Source organism: Atractosteus spatula, chromosome 19 (assembly GCF_055471065.1).
Source record: "Atractosteus spatula isolate fAtrSpa1 chromosome 19, fAtrSpa1.hap1, whole genome shotgun sequence".
Taxonomy (NCBI): Eukaryota; Metazoa; Chordata; class Actinopteri; order Semionotiformes; family Lepisosteidae; genus Atractosteus; species Atractosteus spatula.
Genome location: NC_142724.1, coordinates 18,672,235 through 18,694,251, shown reverse-complemented (window position 1 = coordinate 18,694,251; position 22,017 = coordinate 18,672,235). Strand labels below are relative to the sequence as shown.

Here is a 22,017-nt window from a genome sequence, read left to right as displayed (position 1 = left end):
TCCTCTCATTTAACACCCTTTGTTATTTGTTTTATTTAAAGAAAATAAATCCACCGTACTTCTTTGGCCTGTCAACAAAATATTTTATGACACACCTGAAGAAGGCTCCACGGCCGAAACGTGTTTTCTTTCTTCTTTTTTTCAGCATGGAATAAACCTATTACTTGTTCCTTTGCAACCAAATATTTGAGATGCTTACTGCCGATTCACAACTAATTCTGGGATTGAATCAGTTCCAAAAGGAGCAATCCTTGCTGCCATTTGTTTTTTTCTCCAGATAAAGGAGTTGTCTGAGGAAAAATGTTTTAGGCATGATACTGTTCCACTAACAAAATGAAAGTTTGTTTTACTTATCTGAAGACATGTCAGGTCTTCAATGATTGACCAACTGGGGTGTAGACTTAAGATCTCAAGTTAAGATCTTGCGCCTGTATGATTAGTTCCATTCTCTAAAATCATGAGTTAGCAAGAGAAATAGGTATCTTATTTTATGTGTGCAGCTCAAGTAATAAAAAAGAAAAGGGAATTTTGAGGTTTCAAACTTGCCTCCCCATAGAACTATGTTCCCACAATACATTGCACTTTTTCTGGTAACAATTTTTACAATTTTTGTATTTTTTTCTGATTTTCTGGTAACAACACCAGTAGAGTGGTCAAAAAAAGTCAAAATTATTGGCAGTTATAGTGTGTTAAAATAGACTCTACTCTCTAATCAAACCATCACCAAATATTCACAACTCTGCACGGGGGTCCTAATCCTCTTCCTATGATCTTAGCTCTCACCAAGAGGGTTAAGCCAAATTTTGACTGAACACTTGACAATCCTTTCAGTACACTTAGTTTTTAGGTGTTGTTTTTCTTAGTGAACAATGATTTATCATATTATATTCTAGTATTTCACAACTTTTCAGCTGAGCTAAAAGCATTTACAGTTCTCCTCAAATATGATACTATAAAAAGCTGTTAGAACATTTAAGTTGAATATCTAATGTACTTCACATGCAATAGTTATACAATGCAATACTATATTTCCACTTTTCAATATAGAAAATCAGCTTATAAGCTCTAAAGTTCAACCATTTTTCAATTATTGAGGTTATATGACATATGAATGATTCAGGTGGGTAGCTGCGTCAGCATGCGTAGGCTGCAAAGGAACAGTGCTGAAAAAAAGAAGAGAGAAAAAACACAACGTTTTGGCCGTGGAGCCTTCTTCAGCTGTGTCATATGAAATATCATATGAATGATATCTCCCTTGATTTAAAATTGCTTTTCCATTCAGCTTGCAGAAAAATATGGATATGTATTTACCATCCATTTGGGAAGACACTTTGTTATTGTAAACGGCTATAAACTGGTAAAAGAAGTTTTGGTTCATCAAGGAGGCAGTCTGACAGACCGTCCACCATTTGCAATGGGTGATGAGCTCACCAAAAATCAAGGTATTTACAGTAAATGATTTAAGTAAGGAACATGTGCATCTTGCTCATAAGCATACCATCTCAAACCTGATCTGATTTCAAAAGCTATACATAGATGAAGAAAATCAGTGGCTCAATGTTGCAGATAGAACTGGTGTTGGGTGACTTGTATGACTTGTAAGTAGCACAACTTTGTACAAGGTATTTACAACCTGCCTTGGTGTGTTGACAGGGACCATTCTTTTACTAAAGCTATACACTAAGGTCTTTACACAGGTCTATACACTCATTAAAGATTCCATGGTAGAAGTCGCAAAGTTGCAGTATCTAATTCTGACTCTAATTCTGTTGCCCTCAATTAGCCACTATAATACTGTGGTTAAGTATATACTCTACTTTGTTGAGCCTTTTGCTTGTAAAAAGGAGCAGGTGGAGGTTAATTATGTGCTTAAAAGTATAAAGAAGAAAAAATGTAGTGTTCTAACTGTGAGTGTGAAGAAGTCTCATTTTGGAAAAAGTACTTTATCAATGTTTTCTTAAACAAATGCATGTTTCAATGGATTATGAAAGATATTAGGTATATTTCTAAGAAATTAAAATTATCGCTTTTTAATCTCATTGGACACAAACGTTACATTGGTGCAGGCCCTATGTATAAATCTATAATGTACAACATGCAGGGTTGGTATTATCCAATGGTTACTTATGGATGCAGCAGAGAAGATTTTCCCTTATGACTTTAAGGAATTTCGGTGTGGGCAAGAGGAGCCTGGAACATACCGTTGTGGAGGAGTGTAGGTTCCTGAATGAGGCCATGGAGGATGAGCAAGGTATCTGTTACTGACCCAACTGATATTGTCCATGACTTGTGTGAGTGTCTTGTAATGTTATACCAAAGGTGAACTGTCATGTTACTTTGCACAGGGCTGTTATTTCTCCAGTGAGCTATGTCGTCAGTGTCATTTTTCTACTCATATCCATATTTTTTTCACTATAACTTCAGTACCATATATATAGCTTTTATAGTTAAACACTTCTTTTAAGTATTTAAATGAAGGGCTAAAGGATTGTGCCATTGTGTGAGTCTAGAATAAACTATTACCTCGTGATCTTGCATCTAATATTCTGGATTACTTCAAGAAATAGCTGGATTAGATCCTTGGATTAATTAATTACTAGAAACTGAACACCACAGATGATCCAAAAGACTCTCCTATTGTTTGGAACATTTCTTTTGTTCTTTTGATTCTTTATCTCAAACCAGCATAGGGATATCTGTGATCAAACTTTACTGTAGTTTGCAGCTTGTACTATTACTGTACACTGATGTATCATTTGTTATGTGCCATTTTAGGGAAGCCCTTTGATCCCCAGTTCATCATTCACAATGCCGTATCTAACATAATCTGCTCTGTGGTGTTTGGAAGCCGGTATGAGTACACAGACAGACGCTTTCAGGAGCTGCTGCATTTGATTGACGTAACATTAAAAATGCAGGTTACCATGTGGGCCCAGGTGAAAACAGCATGTTTTTCTTTTCCTTGATGTGACTATGAGAAGATTCAAATAACATTTCCATGAAAGTCTTGGCTTTCCAATGAAGTGTTTAGATACTGTCCCTGGTTTGTGTTCTCAGTAATGTGTTTTATGTATGTAAAAAGGCCTACATAACGCACTCCCTGAGTTGTTAAATTGAAGATCAAGAGACAGACAAACTTCGCTGGACAGAATGTTCCTAAGACATCAGTTCCCTTGAAAACCTGTGCAGTTCAATCCAGCATACCACGACCATCATCATAATTTAATATGTCATCACAAGGCTGTGAATTTTAAGTTAGTTGTGTATTTTATAAAGCTATCACATTCATAGTAGACCTTAAGAAATGTGAAGATGCTGGGAAACATGGAAACATTGCTGTAACTTTTTACCACAATTAAAAGTAGGTACATCAGATGGAAACACAATTAAAAAAAAATACATGGTGATTTATGATGCATAAATGTTAGTGTCATAATGGTTCTCTCTTGTGCAGCTGTATAATGTGTTCCCTACAATAATGAAGATAGTTCCTGGGCCTCATCACACTATCTTTTCAAATTGGAAGAATGTGATTTCATTTGTGAAATCAGAGATCCAGGCTCACAAAGAAGACTGGAATCCATCCTGCCCCAGAGATTACATTGACTGGTATCTGGATGAGATTGAAAAGATAAACCAAAGCCATAGTCCAGTCATATCAGGTAGTTGATCAGTTGGCTAGAAATTCACTGCTTTTCCATGAATGGATACTCTCTACAGTTTATCTTAAAAAATGAGGAACCTCAAGTCAAAGTGACTGTTTATCGGAAATGATAATGAAAATTAGGGGGAAGGGGACTCTAATTCTCAGTATACCCTAGTGTTGTTTATCCTATCCCAGTGTTCATTGTACTAGCAATCTCCCAGTCAACCATTCAGCTAAACACCATCATCTTGCTTGCTGACAGTTCTCAGTTTTGTTATACCTGTCCCTGGCTGCTATTGATTTCTACTGCTAGTTAATACCCCTGACCTTTAGCAAAGTTTCAACTATGGCCATCTGCACCTGATATCTTGATACCCTACAGAACTACTTATACAGTGTTTCAGATACTATTCTTTTAAATGCAATCATCTTAACTGCTGCTTCCTTGATATATGACAGCTCTGACATAATCATGTAATTATTCTGCTTTTAAGTAAGCTTTTAAGCGCTTTGAGAAGCCACCTTTAAAGATGCTATATAAAATAAAGTTTATTATTATTATTAAGTAATGTCTCTTTGCTGCTATTCTTATAATGTGGCCATTTTCTCAGATTCCTCATTTATGTCTGATAATGCTGTTTTTTATTATTTTTCTGTCTCTTCTGGCATTTCTAGGGCCCAACTTTTTGACCTATGTTACTGGAAAAAAATAGGAATAAGACTGCAGAACTTAGAAATTGAGTAACTTTTTTTAGTTACTGCAGTTCCTGGCTTATGTCCACACAATTCATGAATCTCAATTTTTGTTATTTGCAAGTATCAGTGTTGGTTTAATCATGTTTGTTCTTAAAGCTTAGCTTAGTCATCCTTAAGGTCTTATTAAAGAATCGTCCTTGTATTTTCCCCATTTAATGTAAGATAAATAATGCTTCCCAGATTTTTATCAGTTTATCAGTTTACCATTTATAGCAATATATCTTGATATATCCATACACTTCCTATTAGAATATTTTCCACAATATATTCCACAACTTAAATGCAATAAATTCCAAGGGATATACAGTATAGAATATTCTTCTGAATGTTCCCAGGATGTCCACAAAAATATTTCCTAAAACTGAGGAATGTCCGAATGTTTAGTTTTTGAGTACTTTGAAACGTAAGATATTTTAGGAAACAGGATTTGTTTTTCCACTTTCAGAGTAAAGATGATATTGACGCAAAATTTGATGAGGAAAACCTATGTTTCTGTGTTCTCGATATGTTTGTGGCTGGGACAGAAACCACAGCAACCACACTAAGGTGGGCTCTCCTCTTCATGACCAAATACCCAGAGATACAGAGTAAGTCAAGTGCGATGATCTTTTTGTCTAAATTACATATTGAAAATTGACATTTTCATATCTTGGCCCCCGAGTCTTCAGTGCAAGGTTGATTCAGTGCAGGCTCTTCTTTCAGGAAAGCATATTTTATCACACATGGAGTAGAATGTCATAAACATTTATGGGCTGTTCAAGGTACAGCAGATACACAAAACAGATGTGATACAGAGTTAAAGCTCTTTAGGTTACAGTGTGAGGAGAAATAAACCGACACCACAAAAATCAAACAAAACAAAAGCCTAGCTCTCTTTGTACAGTTTTGTACAACTGTATAATTAAGCTGTGTACCAGCAACAAAACCAAGTCTGTTCTGGGACAAAACTCAAGTGTCAAAACACGGCAAAATGTCAACCATTCTCTCTCTCCCTCTGGCGTTACTTGCATAACAGAGGATCTGCCCTCTATCTCTATCTGATGGCAAGTATAGTTGAGACAAGAATCTGAACTTGTCTCATTCCACCTCCCTCTCAGTTGGCTATATAAATTCATAGTATATACAGTACATTAAGTCTAATGAAGATCTCTCACTTGGGCTCATGTTATGCTTAATAGATAAATCTATTGAAAGATTTCCTCTTTACTTACTCTGTTGATTTTTACAGAGAAGGTCCAGGATGAGATAGACAGAGTCATTGGACAGGGACGGCAGCCCTCTATGGCAGACCGTGCTAACATGCCCTACACTGTTGCTGTGATCCATGAAGTCCAGAGGATGGGCAATATTGTTCCTCTGAACCTGCCCAGGATGGCAACAAAAGATATCACTGTACGAGGTTACGTTCTTCCAAAGGTAAGACTAATGGAGTATATAATGAAAGTTTGGGAGGGATGACAGCAGCTAGTTTCAATCAACCTCAGCCGTCAGTAATTTGTAATCATTCCTGACATCATGTCCTAACATAAAAACAATAAATCCCCATAATTCCCTCACAAATGTCTTTTGTATGCCTCCTCCTTCCCATTTCCACCTTTGCACCTGCCCCTTGACCACTTCTAACTCCACATGGGGGTCGTAGCCTTGTTGTCCTATGCTCAGAGGCTGGCCTTCAGCCAAGCAGGCTGAGCAAACTTTACTGTGACTAAAACACTATATAAATTCACTACACTTAACTCTTGGATGTTGTTATTCCAAGTGAAATAAACTTTAATGTTAAAATACATGTACAGTATTTTTACAGAATGCATGCTGCTTATTCTAAGTAGGTCATAAATCATACAATGAAACTGTTGTACTAAAGCTCAACTAATAAATAGGTCAATACATTGAATAGGGAAATGATTTTTTAAGTAGTTAAAATAAAGTCGCAAGAAATAAATCACTCTAGATGAATCTTGAACTTTCTTTACTTATAAAAAGAGATTACATAATGGTTTTGCTTGTAATGATATCAGATACTGACATGGAATTTAAATTTCATTAGCAAGATTCCTTTCCTTTCTGGACATTTGTATCAGATATCATTTCCTTTTCAGTGCTGTATGTTATTGTTAAGAGTGTTTTGAGTACTATTGTTAAAGTTGATAAATATTTAAAATTGTAATTTATTTTTTTAGGGTACACAGATCTTTGGAAATTTAACTTCTGTGCTTTTTGACAAGAATGAGTGGGAAACACCACACCATTTTAATCCTGAGCACTTTCTAGGGGAAAATGGGAAGTTTGTCAGAAGGGATGCATTTATGCCATTCTCTGCAGGTAAACATTAGTGTAACCTAATACAGTATACGCTAGACATTTTATTCATAAGAATAATACATCTAGATATTTTAAGCAGATACATTTTCCATGCTGTAAAATGTAAAATGAAAAATCCTTTCAAAGTCCTAAACTACCTTCTGTTCCTCTAGGAAAGAGGGTGTGTCTGGGGGAGCAACTGGCTCGGATGGAGTTGTTCCTCTTCTTCACTTCTTTTCTTCAGAGGTTCACCATTTCCCCACCACCTGGCGTGGAGCCCAGCCTGGAATTTAAGATAGGATCCACACTTTACCCTAAGGAGCTGAAAATCTGTGCTGTCTCTCGTTAGAAGAAAAAACTTTGCAGTTAAAGCAGGTTATATACTAATTTCATCTCAAAAGGTCAATTTGATTAAAGTATCTCAAATCTGTGAAGGCATTGATAAAGTCACTCCAGTGGACTTCCTCAGAGTCAACAGTGAAACCCTAACAGAGAACACAAATTGACATTACTGGGAAATGCATTTAAAACTGAGACTAGGAAACACTTTTTCACACATAAGGGCTGTGGGGGTCTGGAGCAGGCTGCCTAGTGATGTTGATGAAACTGATACCATTTCAAGAAGTAGTTGAATACGACCCTTAGATCAGATGTGTACTTGAAAACATCAGCTTAGATGGGCTTTTTTGATTTGTGACATTTCTTGACATGACATGTGGGACAACAACACTGGCCAGAAATCACTCCGAGGGGGGTCGTCTAATTAGCTCAACCCCTGCATTATGAGACAGCTCTTACTACTTGAGGCTGAGAATCACAACAAAAAAAGGATGCAGCAAACACAGCTCTTTTTCTGAGACCTGATTATGGGTTATAGGTTTTATTTTCAATACAGTCTTGTTTGGAAGAGTGACTGGTGGTGGAAAAAAAGGTACTGTAATACAGAAATGTATGTGTAATCTGAGAAGTGTTCTGAAAAGGCTTGTTTACGGGTAGGTAATTTGATTACTGCCTTACCCCAGGTCTTTAAAGAGACCTTTGATCCACAGGTTTATTGTAAGCTCCAAAAAGAGAGCTAGCTATAGGCCTGTTTTGCTTTACACTCCTAACACGTGATGACAAAATTAAAATAGCCTAACTGTTGTACCCAGAAGTAAAAAAATGCCTTTCTAACAATGCATTTCCCCAGCAATTTTATCATCACCAATGCATTACCTTTCCTTACACTTTAGTCTATCAAGTTTTATCTTGGAGAATACCCTGGGACACCCACAACAGGTCTTTCCAAAGGACCAAAGGACAGCCCTTTTTTACAGTATAGTGTCTCCATCACTATACTAGGGCATTAGGATGCAAACAGACCACGGAGAGCCCCCTACTGGTCCTACTAACACTTCTTTCAACAGCAACCTTAGCTTTCCCAGGAGGTCTCTCATGCATGTACTGGCCAGGCTCACACCTGCTTAGCTTCAGTGGGTTATTAGTTGTGAGTTGCAGGGTGATATACTGTAGCTACTGGTTATGAGTAATGATGTTTTAAATTTATTACCATAACATTTGCATACAAAAGTCCAAGAAAACAAAAAAGTAAACCACTGAGAGTGTTGTAGTATGCATTTCCTCAGAAAATGTTTTGCCTAATGACTTGTTACATCTGAACATCATTAACTCTTCATATACAGTATTTAGCATGTATTCAGTTATACTGCTCAGGGTTACACGGTCACCTTGAGGAGTCTTTCTACAGACTCCTATAAAGAAGGTGTGGCTTGAAGCGTGTGGGATGGTTGGGGTAAAGGAACTGAGGGAATTAACTAAAAGTTCTTACTAGAAGTTTGTATTATATCTTGTTAACTATGTATCTTTTTACTTACATTTTACTAAATCCGTCTCAGGATATCTGGTCTCAAATGATAACTTAGCCATATGGTGTCTTTATGCACAGCTGACATAGTTCTCAGGGAAATGACCGAGTGACCTCTCCTGGAACAAATGGTTTATTCAGCAGAAAGGGCTGCTTGTCACGCAGGCCGGCAGTAAAGGATATATATGTAATGGTCAGCCTTTTAGAATGACCATATATAGCCACAATGCAAGTAGAGAGTCATGTGGGAGTGTATCTTGTATTGTTTGTTTCAGTGTATAAAAGAGCACTGTAAGCGTTGTCTTTGAACTCCATCTGTCGTGTTTTCCAATAATCCAGAGGTGACCTTGCCTGTCAGCAGTTAGCCCATGCTGTGCGCTTTATCCTCCCATCAGTTCAATTTGAAACAAAGATGCAGACTTGCAGCTAGCTTTGCAAGGCATCTCTAAGGATAACTGCTTCAATAGAACCATCTTGTTATTGTAGGTTCCAATGGTGTATGCATATGATATGAGCATCAGACATGTTTATATACTGTATAGAGATGACTGTCAATAACTTGTCTCCCTGGACCTTCTTGATAAATTTTTCAAAGGGTTTGTATGATTATAAGGACAATTTATAAAGTTTGGTTTTTAAGACTTGTGTTACATTTGTCTCATTTTAAAATAGTGCTCGGCTCTGATTTCAACATGGTTATGGACCCCTCTATGGATTATTCCAGCTCCACAAACACCAGGCCCAGTCACATGCAACTGCAGACTTAAAGCACTGCATATTGGATATACAGTAGGTTTAACCTACTGTTTCAAGTATTCAGTCCTACACTCAGGGAATACATCTATAGTACCTGTATTTCTCACAGATTGTAGTATTCCAGGATTCCAGATAGAGCAAACAGGAGTGCAGAAAATGCACAGCCCTGACAAGTCCGGCTGGAGATTGAAAATTGTGTTGAAATTAATTATCATCGCTGACAGATTGACGTATAAGACTGTAATCATATCTACTAAGTCTTTGCCCAGTCCAAAGTGATCCAATACAGCCCAAGAGATATTCCCATTCCAAGCGAACAAAAGATTTGAGATTATTATATGATCAGTTATATGAAGGAGTCGCTGGATATTATCTGAGGCCAATCTTTGGTCTTGATGTACAGATGCAGCCATTCAAAATGCACGGTACAAACCCATACCGGACGCAACTACCCACAAGCCACCATGTTGTACCGCAGTACGTGATTGGCTGGCCAAACTGACCAACAGGGGCACCCGTGGTGCATTGGTTGGTAGTGAAAAGATTTAATCATTTAATCTCTTTACTGTGCACGTTTTAATCCGCTTAGTATTGAATATTTATATGGAATTTTACCACTAAAGGGAAATTTTAGTAGCCGAGCATAAGAAGAAGAGGAGCATAAGCATCTGAAGGTCATAAACGATATTAATTTAGGAACATAAACATATTACTGTATATGTATATGGCTGGTCTTGGTAGTTTAAAGAAAAAATACACACCAGTCTTCCATTTTTCCCTAAACATTTTAAGCATCAAAGTTTTATGAAACTTGTCCCCAAATATGCAATTGCTGTATAGATTGAATTTTAATTTAAAAAAATTATTTAACACGAAAATTAAGCTGTTTACGTTCCTCCGCCTGAGAATATAGTCACTCGTTGCTACGCAACGCAGAAACACAGCCACAGGTAACTAGTAAAGAGAGGACATTAAGCTAGCCAATATGATAAAGGAATAAATGATTTTTTTATTTCTTTTGCACATTTATTTCAACATTTCCATCGATTGTACAAGCACTTGGAAACTGTCCAATCCCTAGTTCGTCTGCATTTTCTTTCTGTGTCTTCTAGGATATAATGCCGGCGATTTGTGTTAAAATTGGGTTTCCAATAATCCCGCAGTAAACTCTTGTTTTTATGTCCACTATAACGGACAATCTCCCTTGCTTTTAACTGAACGTTTCATAATTTCCTAAAATGAAAATGCGACAGAATTCTGGGCTACCCCTATACAGAGATTACGGTAGGCTTCAGAATGGTGATTGGCTGACACCATCTGACACCCCTCTGATTGGAGAAAAAAAAACTTGCTGATCTGTTCTACATAGCAGGAAGACATGAGCATATGCTGCTTCTATTCGAAATGTGTATTTTAAAAGTTTAATTAGGAAGTAAAAACATTAAACGCGTACACAGATTTCTAAACTGATCAGGAGGAAGAAAAATCACCCGTGTTTCGCACATAAAAAGTGGTTATTAACTATTGAAACCTGTTTTTTTATTTTATTTTTATTTAGATTAAGAGTTCCCGTCACCCTCATTTCCATTTAAATCGCAAACCCGTGTTTAATTTAATATTTTTATTGATTCACAATCTGGCAATGCAACGTAAATCGTTATCTTTGTCTTCTGCATAATAATGTTCACCACTCTGTTCAGCAAATTAATAATTTTCTCGGAACGTTTCCCAGCGTAATATTGTATTTCATTGCAGTTTGACAGATTGTCTTGAAATCAATTGTTGTCAGAATATCCCCACCTCCAAACAAGAACAAAATTGCAACAATTTTATTAACTGGCTGTTTCAGTAACTTACAGTATATATTTAAAGTAATAATTTAAGAATATATGTAAATGTTTTAAGATATGTTTATGTTGTGAATGTCTGTAGATTGTATCTTATTTTTAGTTTTTGTTTTGTTTCACGTTAATTTTATAAGGGAATCTTGATTAAAATACTTTTAATTTTTCAGACAGAATTCACATTTGCTGCAGCCAAATGGCCTTGCAGATCAGATATCAAGGAACAAAACAATTATCGCACCCGGCTCCTCAATGGAATCGCTTTAACACGCTAATGCGTTGGTGTAATACTCTGTGTCTACAGTACATTGTGAACAAACCGGTTTCACAGGTATTTTCAACCCCAGCCACTGTTGTTTCATCGGTTGTTATCCTGTAAAGCGCTTTGAGGAGCCACCTTTAAAGGCGCTATATAAAATAAAGTTTATTATTATTATTAATATTGATCATATTTTTCCTCCCAGAACTTGTAAATTGTTGTTGTTATTGTTGTTGTTATTCTGTAAAGCACTTTGAGAAGCATACTGTCCAGCTTGTCAGGTGCATTCTCTTGTAAAACAATAAGTAGAGCTTTGGGCTTATTAGTGCTCCACTTACAGCAACCCAATGTAAATACATTTTGTCTCCAAATCCACCACCACTTGTATGAATCATAGCCCTGCCAAATGATGCAAATTCCGCTGCAATGGTTGTGTGCAGGAATTATTCAGTATGGCATCTCCATGTTCAAGTAAACACTGCTCTGTGTGCAAATGCAAATGCATTTAAAAAAAGTTTTTTTTTAAAAAGCCACCTTTAAAGGCGCTATATAAAATAAAGTTTATTATATTAATATTGATGATATTCTTCCTCCGAGGACTTGTAAAATTGTTGTTGTTATTGTTCTGATCCCGTAAAGCACTTTGAGAAGCATACTGTCCAGCATATTGTATTTCATTGCACTTTGACAGATCGTCTTATAATCACTTGTTGTTAGAATTTCCCCCAAGAGGATATTCCCCCCAAGAGGATATAGAGGATATCCTCCAAGAGGTATCCAGGTAACAGTGAAACGGCGTACAGTCTGGGGAGATCGCCCGTTTTCCATGCAAATAGTTCCCTGGTTCCGCACCCCTTGGTGTCTCTCTCTCTGTCTCTCTCTCTGTCTCTCTCTCTCTCTCTCTCTCTCGGGCCCGCGCTCTAGGCGGGCTTGTCTTGTGTCTCTCTCTCTTGTCTGGGCGCGGGAGTGCTGCTGGCGGGTGGTGACGGAGAAGAAATAAAGCGCAGTTTTTAACTCCACAGGTTTGAGTCTCTGTGTTCATCCTCAACGAACCTAAATTCATTTCATTGGTGTCAGAAGCGGGAGGATGGACAGTGAACATGGAGATGCCATACTGAATAATTCCTGCACACAACCATTGCAGCAGAATTTGCATCGTTTGGCAGTGCTATGATTCATACAAGTGGTGGTGGATTTGGAGACAAAATGTATTTACATTACACAGAGACTCAGTAGCAATAGCAATTAGCAATATCAAAATAGCAATATTATGGACACACAATTGACTTTTTAAAAAAAAAACTTTTTTTTGACAGCTGGTTTTTGTTGACAGCTTGACACAAGTTTATCAGTGAAAAGACCACGGGCATTCTTCCTCCCCCCTACATTCTCAGAGTAGAATAGAATTTATTATTAGCACAATTTATTACAGTGCTAAATTTAATATTATTGATTACTAATAGTTTATGCTAACACCTAGCTTTCTTAACGTGAGAAGTACTACCATAAGTAAGTACTGTACAGTATGTACTTACTGTACTGTACTTAAGAACTACTAGTGTAAGCAAAAAAAAGGGGTTTTGGAGGGGGGGAGGTGTCTCGCTGGAAGACTCGCCGCCTTCTACTTTGAAAAAACCTGTGAAACCGGTTTAATTCGTCACAGCCAGCACTCCCGCAGAGAGTGATGAAAGCCGCGCAGCGCCAGGCGAATGCACATTAATATGTTGGGCTTTTGGGTTCGGGTGGATTTGCGCCCTACAGTTCAACCTGCGGTACCGCTGTGTACTGTACATACAGTACAGTACGAACGTGTTATTTTGAAATATAAAAAATGTCAATATACTGTAGGAGAAATTGAGTATTGGTGTGTATTTTTTCTTTAAAATACCAATAACAGCAACATACAGTGTACATACTATGTTTATGTTGCTAAATTAATATCGTTTATGACCTTTATGACCTTCGTTATGCTCCTCTGCGTTTTATGCTTAACTACTAAAATTTCCCTTTAGTGGTAAAATTCCATATAAATATTCAATACTAAGCAGATTAAAATGTGCACAGTAAAGAGATTAAATGATAAAATATTTTCACTAACGACCAATACACCACATTATCTTCCGTGTCGCATTAACTAATGTTTTTTGTTTAATGTTTTTTTACAAGTATCAAAAGAAGCGATACACAACCTGTCTCCTCTATAACTCTTCAGTTTACAGAGAAATTCCACCAGAGCCTCACAACATTGTCCAATAATACTCTTCTTGTGTCTAATTTTAAGTTAAGAAGGATTTGAGCTACAGACCATAACAGACCAAAAAACTGAATCCACCTGCGATTCGGGTGTTAACAAAATGTGTTTACAAAGAAAGTGAAATACAGTAATACTACCAGCTATATAGATACATATATTTAGATATTTAGATCCTTAAATTAATATCATTATTAATTTCTTTAGATACGTGATTACATATTCTCGATTATAAAACAGATAATTCCGGTCCTGGAATCTGACTAGCTGACACCCTTCTGAAGCGGTACCATAATCTCTGGTATACGGACGCCCCAGAAATTTGACTTTTTACTGTGTGATAAATTTTAAAGACACTTCTTAGCGTAGATAAGAAAGCGTAGATAAAAAAGCTTGGATTCTAATGTGTCTGATACAAGTATCTTTTAATACAGTCTTTGTTGATCTCTTGAGGATCCTTGTGATGTTTTGAGCTCTGGTTGAATGATAAGTGTTGCAGTTTAAATAATTTTCCTTGTTAGAAATTATGAAACGCTCTGTTAAAAGCAAGGGAGTTTTTATGTCTGTTATACTAAAAGAAAATGCCCGACGAACTAGGGATTGGACAGTTTTTCAGTGCTTGTACAATCGATGGAAATGTTCAAATAAATATGCTAAAGAAATAAACAAAAAAAGTAATTTATTCCTTTATCCTATTGGCTAGCTAATGTCCCGTCCTTGTTAGTTAGATCAATGAAATGCTGTGGTGTTACTTTTTGTCGATGAAAAAATAAAGTCTTTTCATTTAAAATGACGGTTACAAATAATGTGGAAAAGCGTAATGCTTGTCCAAGGTCATTCATTATTAATACTATTAGTAATATCTTCGGTAAGGGCTTTGATGCATAAAATATTTCTGCATAATTAAAATATTTATGATGAAGGTAGGTTGTGCACTTTTGCCCAACTGAGCAATAATGCTTTCATAAAATATATATCAACTTCTTAATGACTGATGATTAACATGCTGTAATACACAGTTTAAATTTAAAAGCTCAAATGCTGTACATGAGAGGTTCATTGGCTCCTCCTGGCGGTTTTACAAGGTGATTCCGGATACTTTCCAATATGACGTCATATGACGCGTGATACTGCGTCATGCCGCGTTAGGATGCGACACGCCCACTGCATGGTACCGTGGTGTACCTCGCGCGTTTTGAATGGCTGCATCTGTATCAAGCTAGTCATGAACATCTCAATGCATTGGGCAAGAACGTTTACAGTATATAAGTACTGTATGAAGTTAGCTATTAATTTAGGAAAAGGGGACGAAAACGTTTGCAATTACCTAGGCCCTTCTCTTTCTTTAATAAGAGTGTTTGCCGAATTTACATATCTACAAAAGCTGCATTTCCTCACAGTATTCCGAATCATGACCTCACCAGTTCGTCCCAGCAGTAAAGTGGAAGCTCTGGCTGTATCCCTTCAAGGCCAGGGGAACAGTCTTTTGCAATAGACTGTAGAGCTGCTTTACACTCCTCCAGACAGAGGCTTACGGCTTGTCAAAAATCTTGAATATTTTTCTCAGTCAAGTTGGCCATGAGGGGTGTGTAAAGTTTGATAAAAATAATGGAATTCAGAATTTATTTGGTGAGGATCAGACAGCAGAGCACCATTACTGGATTTAATTTAAAGATAATGCCCACCAGCTTTTTACTGCACAATTTGAGCACTCATAAAGGACTTGGTCTTACATAATATCTACAATATGCATATTACAATAGTAAAGCTGCTGGGTTTTACAAATTAAGAATTCAGCTCACTGATTAAGTTCTGTTCACTTTTAACTAGATGAAGTTCTTTGACGGTAAAGTCTGAGAATTAAGACTGTTGTGTATGTTCTAATATTTTTATTTTTAAGCCTGTTCTTGTTTAAATGGGATGGAAATTTAGTTGGAAAATCCCTGAAAAACCCTCTTTTAGTATATCCCCTAATTTACGGGGATACTTGACTGAGCCCTTATTGAATACAATAAATTCAAGAAATCATGTTTGAAATTCAAACTTAAATCTGTGTTATATCATAGAAACGTGTTAAAATACCATCTGGGGGCAGGAGATGAGGAATCAGTATTGACCCTCTGCCTGCACAAGAATGATCTGAAATTCTGTTTTGCATTATCTCACAGCCCTGCCTAAAATGCTTAAATGACGTACCATATCCCCCGTTTTTCATTATGTCTTATCAACCTATTTTATTTTCTTTATGGAAAAATAGAGGCATGCACACTTCAATGATATCATTGAACATATTACTCTGCTTACATTTGAGGACCTCAAATTGTACATTGTACAATGTGAACAAGTACACATTTCAAGGTACCTCTTCCTTTTTATATCTGCATTAGTGCTCTGCAATTAATGCTTACAGAGGGCCTTGAGGGATACAGTTATCATTACATGAGTTGCAGGATTTTTTTTTAATATTGATAAAAAGAAAAACATACAATAATTCCAAATAATACATTTTCTTTTCTTGAAGACAAGATATCAGGAATTAGCTGTTCACTATACATGGGCTAGATTTCTGCAGATGACATTACATGGGACACAACATGGACAAAGTTGGCATACATTATGCCTCCAGAAATCCAAATCATCAGTTTATGGATTCAGTCTCATCCACAGATCTCATTTTATCTGACAAAAAAGATATCTAATGAAATTGGAACCATTGGAACTATGCTGTGTTCTCGGGATGCTGTGGGCACTTTTATGCATGTTTTAGGACTGTTGGGAGGTGAAATGTTTCTGTACTCAAGTTGCTTCACAAGGGCTACACAAGGCCCAGGGGGAAACAATTTTAGCAGGACATTGCTGAAACAGCCAAGACACCTATATTATTTCATTGGCAAACACAAAATATTTGAACGATTAAAAAAAAATCTTTCTTTTGTGTCTCCCCTTATGTTTCATAACTTAAAGAGATGGAGAGGAGGGGATGAGGAAGGGGAAAGGAGAAGATAGGGGAGAGGGAGGGAGAAGTAGAGGGGAGAGGGAGGAACTTCACTGGGTTTTGTCTTCTTATTTTTGACGTACAATTCCTTTCATACCATATACAGATGCAGGCATTCAAAGTTCGCTGTACGAACCCACACTGGGGTAATGCAGTGCCCACACTTGGGTAAATTTTGCCTGAAGTTCAAAAATGATTTCGGCACACCTGTCGCTTTTTCACGAAACCTCCTAGAGTTATGAAAACACTTGCTCTGTGTACAAAGTCATTGTGACAGTTTTCACAGCCTTCACTATGCCGTTTTTTTTATTTCTATGAAGAAATCTATGAAGCTTGTCATGGAAATATAACTATCAAGGAAGCCACAAGAGAGAGTTCTCACCTGAGTAAGGTCTTTATTTCAATATTGCAATATTGGGAGCCCTGTTGTCACTCTGCAAAGTGCATCAGAGACTCAATTTGTTACAAGCAGTACAGGGTTTTTATAAGATGTTGTACTGTAAGAGAAAGCTCAGGACTTTGTCCCTTCTAACACTTCCCCTTTCCTTAAGACAAAACAGATTACATCATAAAAACGAAAGAAGAAGCACCACTAGATTTGTTTTCAAAGCTTATCAGTTACTTTCGGCTAATCTAATGATCCAGACAGCACATATTGTTTTGGTACATTGTCTTCTAAAGTAACCTAAACAGTGCGTACTTTGCTGACACACTGTTTTCTAAAATTCTGCACGTAGCACAGTAGTTACATCCTTGAAATATATTTTCTAAAAGCACCAATATATTTTTTGCAAAGCTCTCTACATTTTAAGAATCAATTTACTTATTAGATTTCCATTTCAAGCTTTGTTTGATTTAATTTCTTTGTTTGATTTCTGAAAAACTTTCTTTATGTCCTGTTTTCATTCAGGTAAGGGTCAACTATATAAACAATACTGCTGACAGCAGGAAAATTCCTATACTTTACTCAGCAGCATCTTAAAAACAGCATCCATGGTGTACAAACCGATTTTTTTTACACAGAAAACTGACACAGCTTCGCGTTGTGAATCTGTTTTTCTAAGAAAACACGTCAGTGGGGGAAGGTGGGGTGTCTTTCATTGGAAGACTCACCCTATTCTACTTTGAGAGAGAGAGATGCAAAAACCATGCAGCGCCAGGTGAATGCACAACATTAATGTAGGGCTTTCGGGCTCATGTGGAGTTGCGCCCTACACCCTGCGGTACCACTGTATACATACACTATGAACATGTTGTGATACAGATCACAGATCACAGACCTTTTTTATCTGTGATTTATTTTTTAATCTGTGATCTGTGATGTGGTTGAGTGTGAATTGTGGTGCTCTAGCGTGCTGAAAAAAACCAGTTGAACATCTCTTAAGCACCGGGGTGAAGTTAGCTTGAAGTTCGAAAACAATTTCGGCACACCTGTAGTGCTTTCACGAAACCTCCTAGGGTAACAAAAACACTTGCTTTGTGTATAAAGTACATTGTGAATGTTTTCTCAGCCTTCACTTTGTCGTTTTTATGACTTTTTTTTGACCACGCACAAATATTCTTTTGTCCATATCTTCGCAATGGAAACACAGAACACCTTCAAACCAAATGCATTTTAAAGACCGCCACTTGTGAAAATTTCCACAGACTCTACATCAAATTATCAGTGAGCTAATTTCAACGATGCGTAATTACACACTAACTGGAACCTGGGGGGCCGCTGTGTACATACGTTCACAACACGAGAAATACTGCTCAATACGGCTTCGTGAGAAAAACCCGTATATCACCATGGGAAGCAGAACAGCGCAGTCTCCAATTACCCAGACTGTAAGCACGGGAAAAAAGCTTTGTTTGATTTCTGAAACCCTTTCTTTACGTCCTGTTTTCATTCAGGTAAGGGTCAACTATATTTACAATACTGCTGACAGCAGGAAGATTCAAATATTCTTTACTCAGCAGCTTATTAAAAACAGCTCCCATGATGTTCAAACAGATTTTTTTCACAGAAGACTGACACAGCTTTGCGTTCTGAATCTCTTTGTTCTGAATCACAATGCTGCAAGTAAGTGTTTTACACAGTAAGCAGGTCCTCTGACCTTTCCAAGCCTTGCTTTGGCTTGTGAAACCTTTTTTTTAATGATTTTTTCAATATGGCACCTTTAGACATGCAATACACTGGGATAGGTGGGTCTTCTTCATGACTCAATAGCTTTTTAAGTACAACAGCTACAATGCTGCAACCAAGTGTTTTACAGACCAGACAGCCCCCCTAACCTTATACAACCTTGCTTTGGGTTGTGGAACCTTTCTTTATTTTTTATAATTTTTTTGAAGATAACACTACAGGTAATACACTGGGATAGGAGGTCTCCTTCATGACTCAATAGTTTTTAAGCACAACAGCTACAGTGCTGCAACCAAGTGTTTTACACACCAGACAGCCCCTCTCACCTTTTACAACCTTGCTTTGGGTTGTGAAACGTTTCCTTATTTTTTTATGATTTTTTCAATATGAGTAAAGAATATTTGAATCTTCCTGCTGTCAGTAGTATTGTGAATATAGTTGACCCTTCCCTGAATGAAAACAGGACGTAAAGGAAAGGTTTCAGAAATCAAACAAAGAACTCAAATCAAACAAAGCTTCATAGATTTCTTCATAGAAATAAAAAAACGGCATAGTGAAGGCTGTGAAAACTGTCACAATGTACTTTGTACACAGAGCAAGTGTTTTCGTAACTCTAGGAGGTTTCGTGAAAAAGCTACAGGTGTGCCAAAATCATTTTCGAACTTCAGGCAAAATTTACCCCAGTGTGGGCACTGCATTACCCCAGTGTGGGTTCGTACAGCGAACTTTGAATGGCTGCATCTGTATATAATAATAATAATAATAATAATAATAATAATAATAAAAATAAACAGGATAGGAGTAATGTGAACACTTGCACTAGACCTGGTCAGGATTCTGGCTGCTGAATTTTGGACATACTGCGGTTTGTTTAGAGTAGATTTAGATACCCCAGTGAGCAGAGCATTACAGTAGTCAATACAAATGTGTTGATTAGCTTTTCAGCCACAGTTAATGATAGCATAGGGCATAGTCTTGCGATATTTCTAAGGTGAAAAAAATATGTTTTGACAGTTTGCTGCACATGTGGGTCGAATGTTAAGCCAGAATCGAAAATAACCCCAAGGTTTTTCAATTTTGATTGAAGCTCAAGTACAGAGCCATCTACAGATAGGGTTACAGGACTGACTTTACGAAGTTGATGGGGGTACCAATAAGCATGACTTCAGTCTTGTCGCAGTTAAGATGAAGGAAGTTTTGAGTCATCCAAATTTTTATGTCAGAGATGCAATTAGATAGAATAGAGACAGCCACATCAGTGTCAGGTTTGGTATGGATGTATATTTGAGTATCATCAGCGTAAAAATGAAAGCTGAGGCCATGTGATCTTAAAAGCTGACCAAGTGGGAACATGTAAATGCTGAAGAGCAAGGGGCCCAGTATTGAGCCCTGAGGGACACCAGACTTAACAAAACCAATTTCAGAGCTGTACCCATTAAAAGAGACAAAGTGACAGTGATCAGTGAGGTAAGATTTGAACCATTTGAGGGCAGTGTCAGAAACTCCAAACACAGTCTCAAGATGAGAAAGTAAGATGTTATGGTCAACAGTGTCAAAGGCATCACTGAGATCAAGAAGGATGAGTATAGAAAGAGAACCAGAATCAGAAGCTATTAGAAGATCGTTGGTGACTTTGACCAGGGCAGTTTCTGTGGCGTGAAGTTGACGGAAGCCAGATTGGAGGGGTTCGAAAAGGTTGTTTGTCATGAGGTAAGGTTGTCATGAGAGAAGCTGGATGAGGAGGGAGGAGGTAAGGAAATGAGATGCGTAGTGGAGAGAATGTGATGCCGGATGTTGTCAATCTTAGAACTAAAGAAATCTAAGAATGTGTTGCAAAGTTGTGATGAGGCAGGTAATATGGTGGGGCAGTTTGGCTTGAGCAGTCTGTTGATGGTGGAGAAAATATGTCTGGGGTTGTTTTGGTGATTTTCAATGATGTGAGAGAAGTAGGTGGATCTAGCAGACTCTATAGTAACCTTATATTCAGATAAGTAATCTCTCCAATCCTGATAATGTACATTTAGGCTGGAAAGATGCCACCTATGCTCAAGTTTGCAAGAGGCTACCTTCATTGATTGCAGATGGTCATTGTACCAGGGGGCAGGGCGAGAGAAAGAGATGGTTCGTGTTTTTAAAGGAGCAAAGGTGTCGAGGGTAGATAAAAGAGCACTGTCAAGTAACTGTATTTTGTCCTCTAGAGGGTCAGAGGAAGAGAAACAAGATAAGGATGACAGAACAGAATTTGCAAACCTTGGTTGATCAATTGATCGCCAGTTGCGGAATTTTACAGAGCTTGGGGGGGAGGTGTGGTGTGGTATATGGTGTGAAGTGAATGCAAAAGAATTGTACATCAAAATTGAGAAGACAAAACCCAGTTAAGTCCCTCCCTCTCCCCTCTACTCCTCCCTCCCTCCCTCTCCCCTATCTTCTCCTTTCCCCTTCCTCATCCCCTCCTCTCCCTCTCTTTAAGTTATGAAACATAAGGGGAGACACAAAAGAAAGATTTTTTTTTAAATCATTCAATATTTTGTGCTTGCCGATGAAGTAATATAGGTGTCTTGGCTGTTTCAGCAATGTCCTGCTAAAATTGTTTCCCCCTGGGCCTTGTGTAGCCCTTGTGAAGCAACTTGAGTACAGAAACATTTCACCTCCCAACAGTCCTAAAACATGCATAAAAGTGCCAACAGCATCCCGAGAACACAGCATAGTTCCAATGGTGCCAATTTCATTAGATATCTTTTTGTCAGATAAAATGAGATCTGTGGATGAGACTGAATCCATAAACTGATGATTTGGATTGCTGGAGGCATAATGTATGTCAACTTTTCCCATGTTGTGTCCCGTGTAATGTCATCTGCAGAAATCAAGCCCACGTATAGTGAACAGCTAATTTCTGATATCTTGCCTTCAAGAAAAGAAAATGTATTATTTGGAATTGTATGTTTTTCTTTTTATCAATATTTAAAAAAAATCCTGCAACTCATGTAATGATAACTGTATCCCTCAAGGCCCTCTGTAAGCATGAATTGCAGAGCACTAATGCAGATACAAAAAGGAAGAGGTACCTTGAAATGTGTACTTTAATTTGAGGTCCTCAAATGTAAGCAGAGTAATATGTTCAATGATATCATTGAAGTGTGCATGCCTCTATTTTTCCATAAAGAAAATAAAATAGGTTGATCAGACATAATGAAAAACGGGGGATATGGTACGTCAT

General features: G+C 37.4%; 1 protein-coding gene across 1 annotated transcript; it reads left to right on the top strand.

Moving 5' to 3' along the window:
• The first annotated feature begins 1,335 nt into the window (after positions 1-1,335).
• LOC148818173 (cytochrome P450 2J4-like) lies at positions 1,336-7,052 on the top strand. Its single transcript, XM_088937569.1, has 8 exons — positions 1,336-1,442; positions 2,102-2,251; positions 2,776-2,936; positions 3,455-3,652; positions 4,848-4,989; positions 5,631-5,818; positions 6,583-6,724; positions 6,877-7,052. The coding sequence occupies exons 1-8, from the start codon at positions 1,415-1,417 to the stop codon at positions 7,050-7,052; spliced, it is 1,185 nt and encodes a 394-aa protein (XP_088793695.1). The 5' UTR covers positions 1,336-1,414.
• Positions 7,053-22,017: the final 14,965 nt, after the last annotated feature.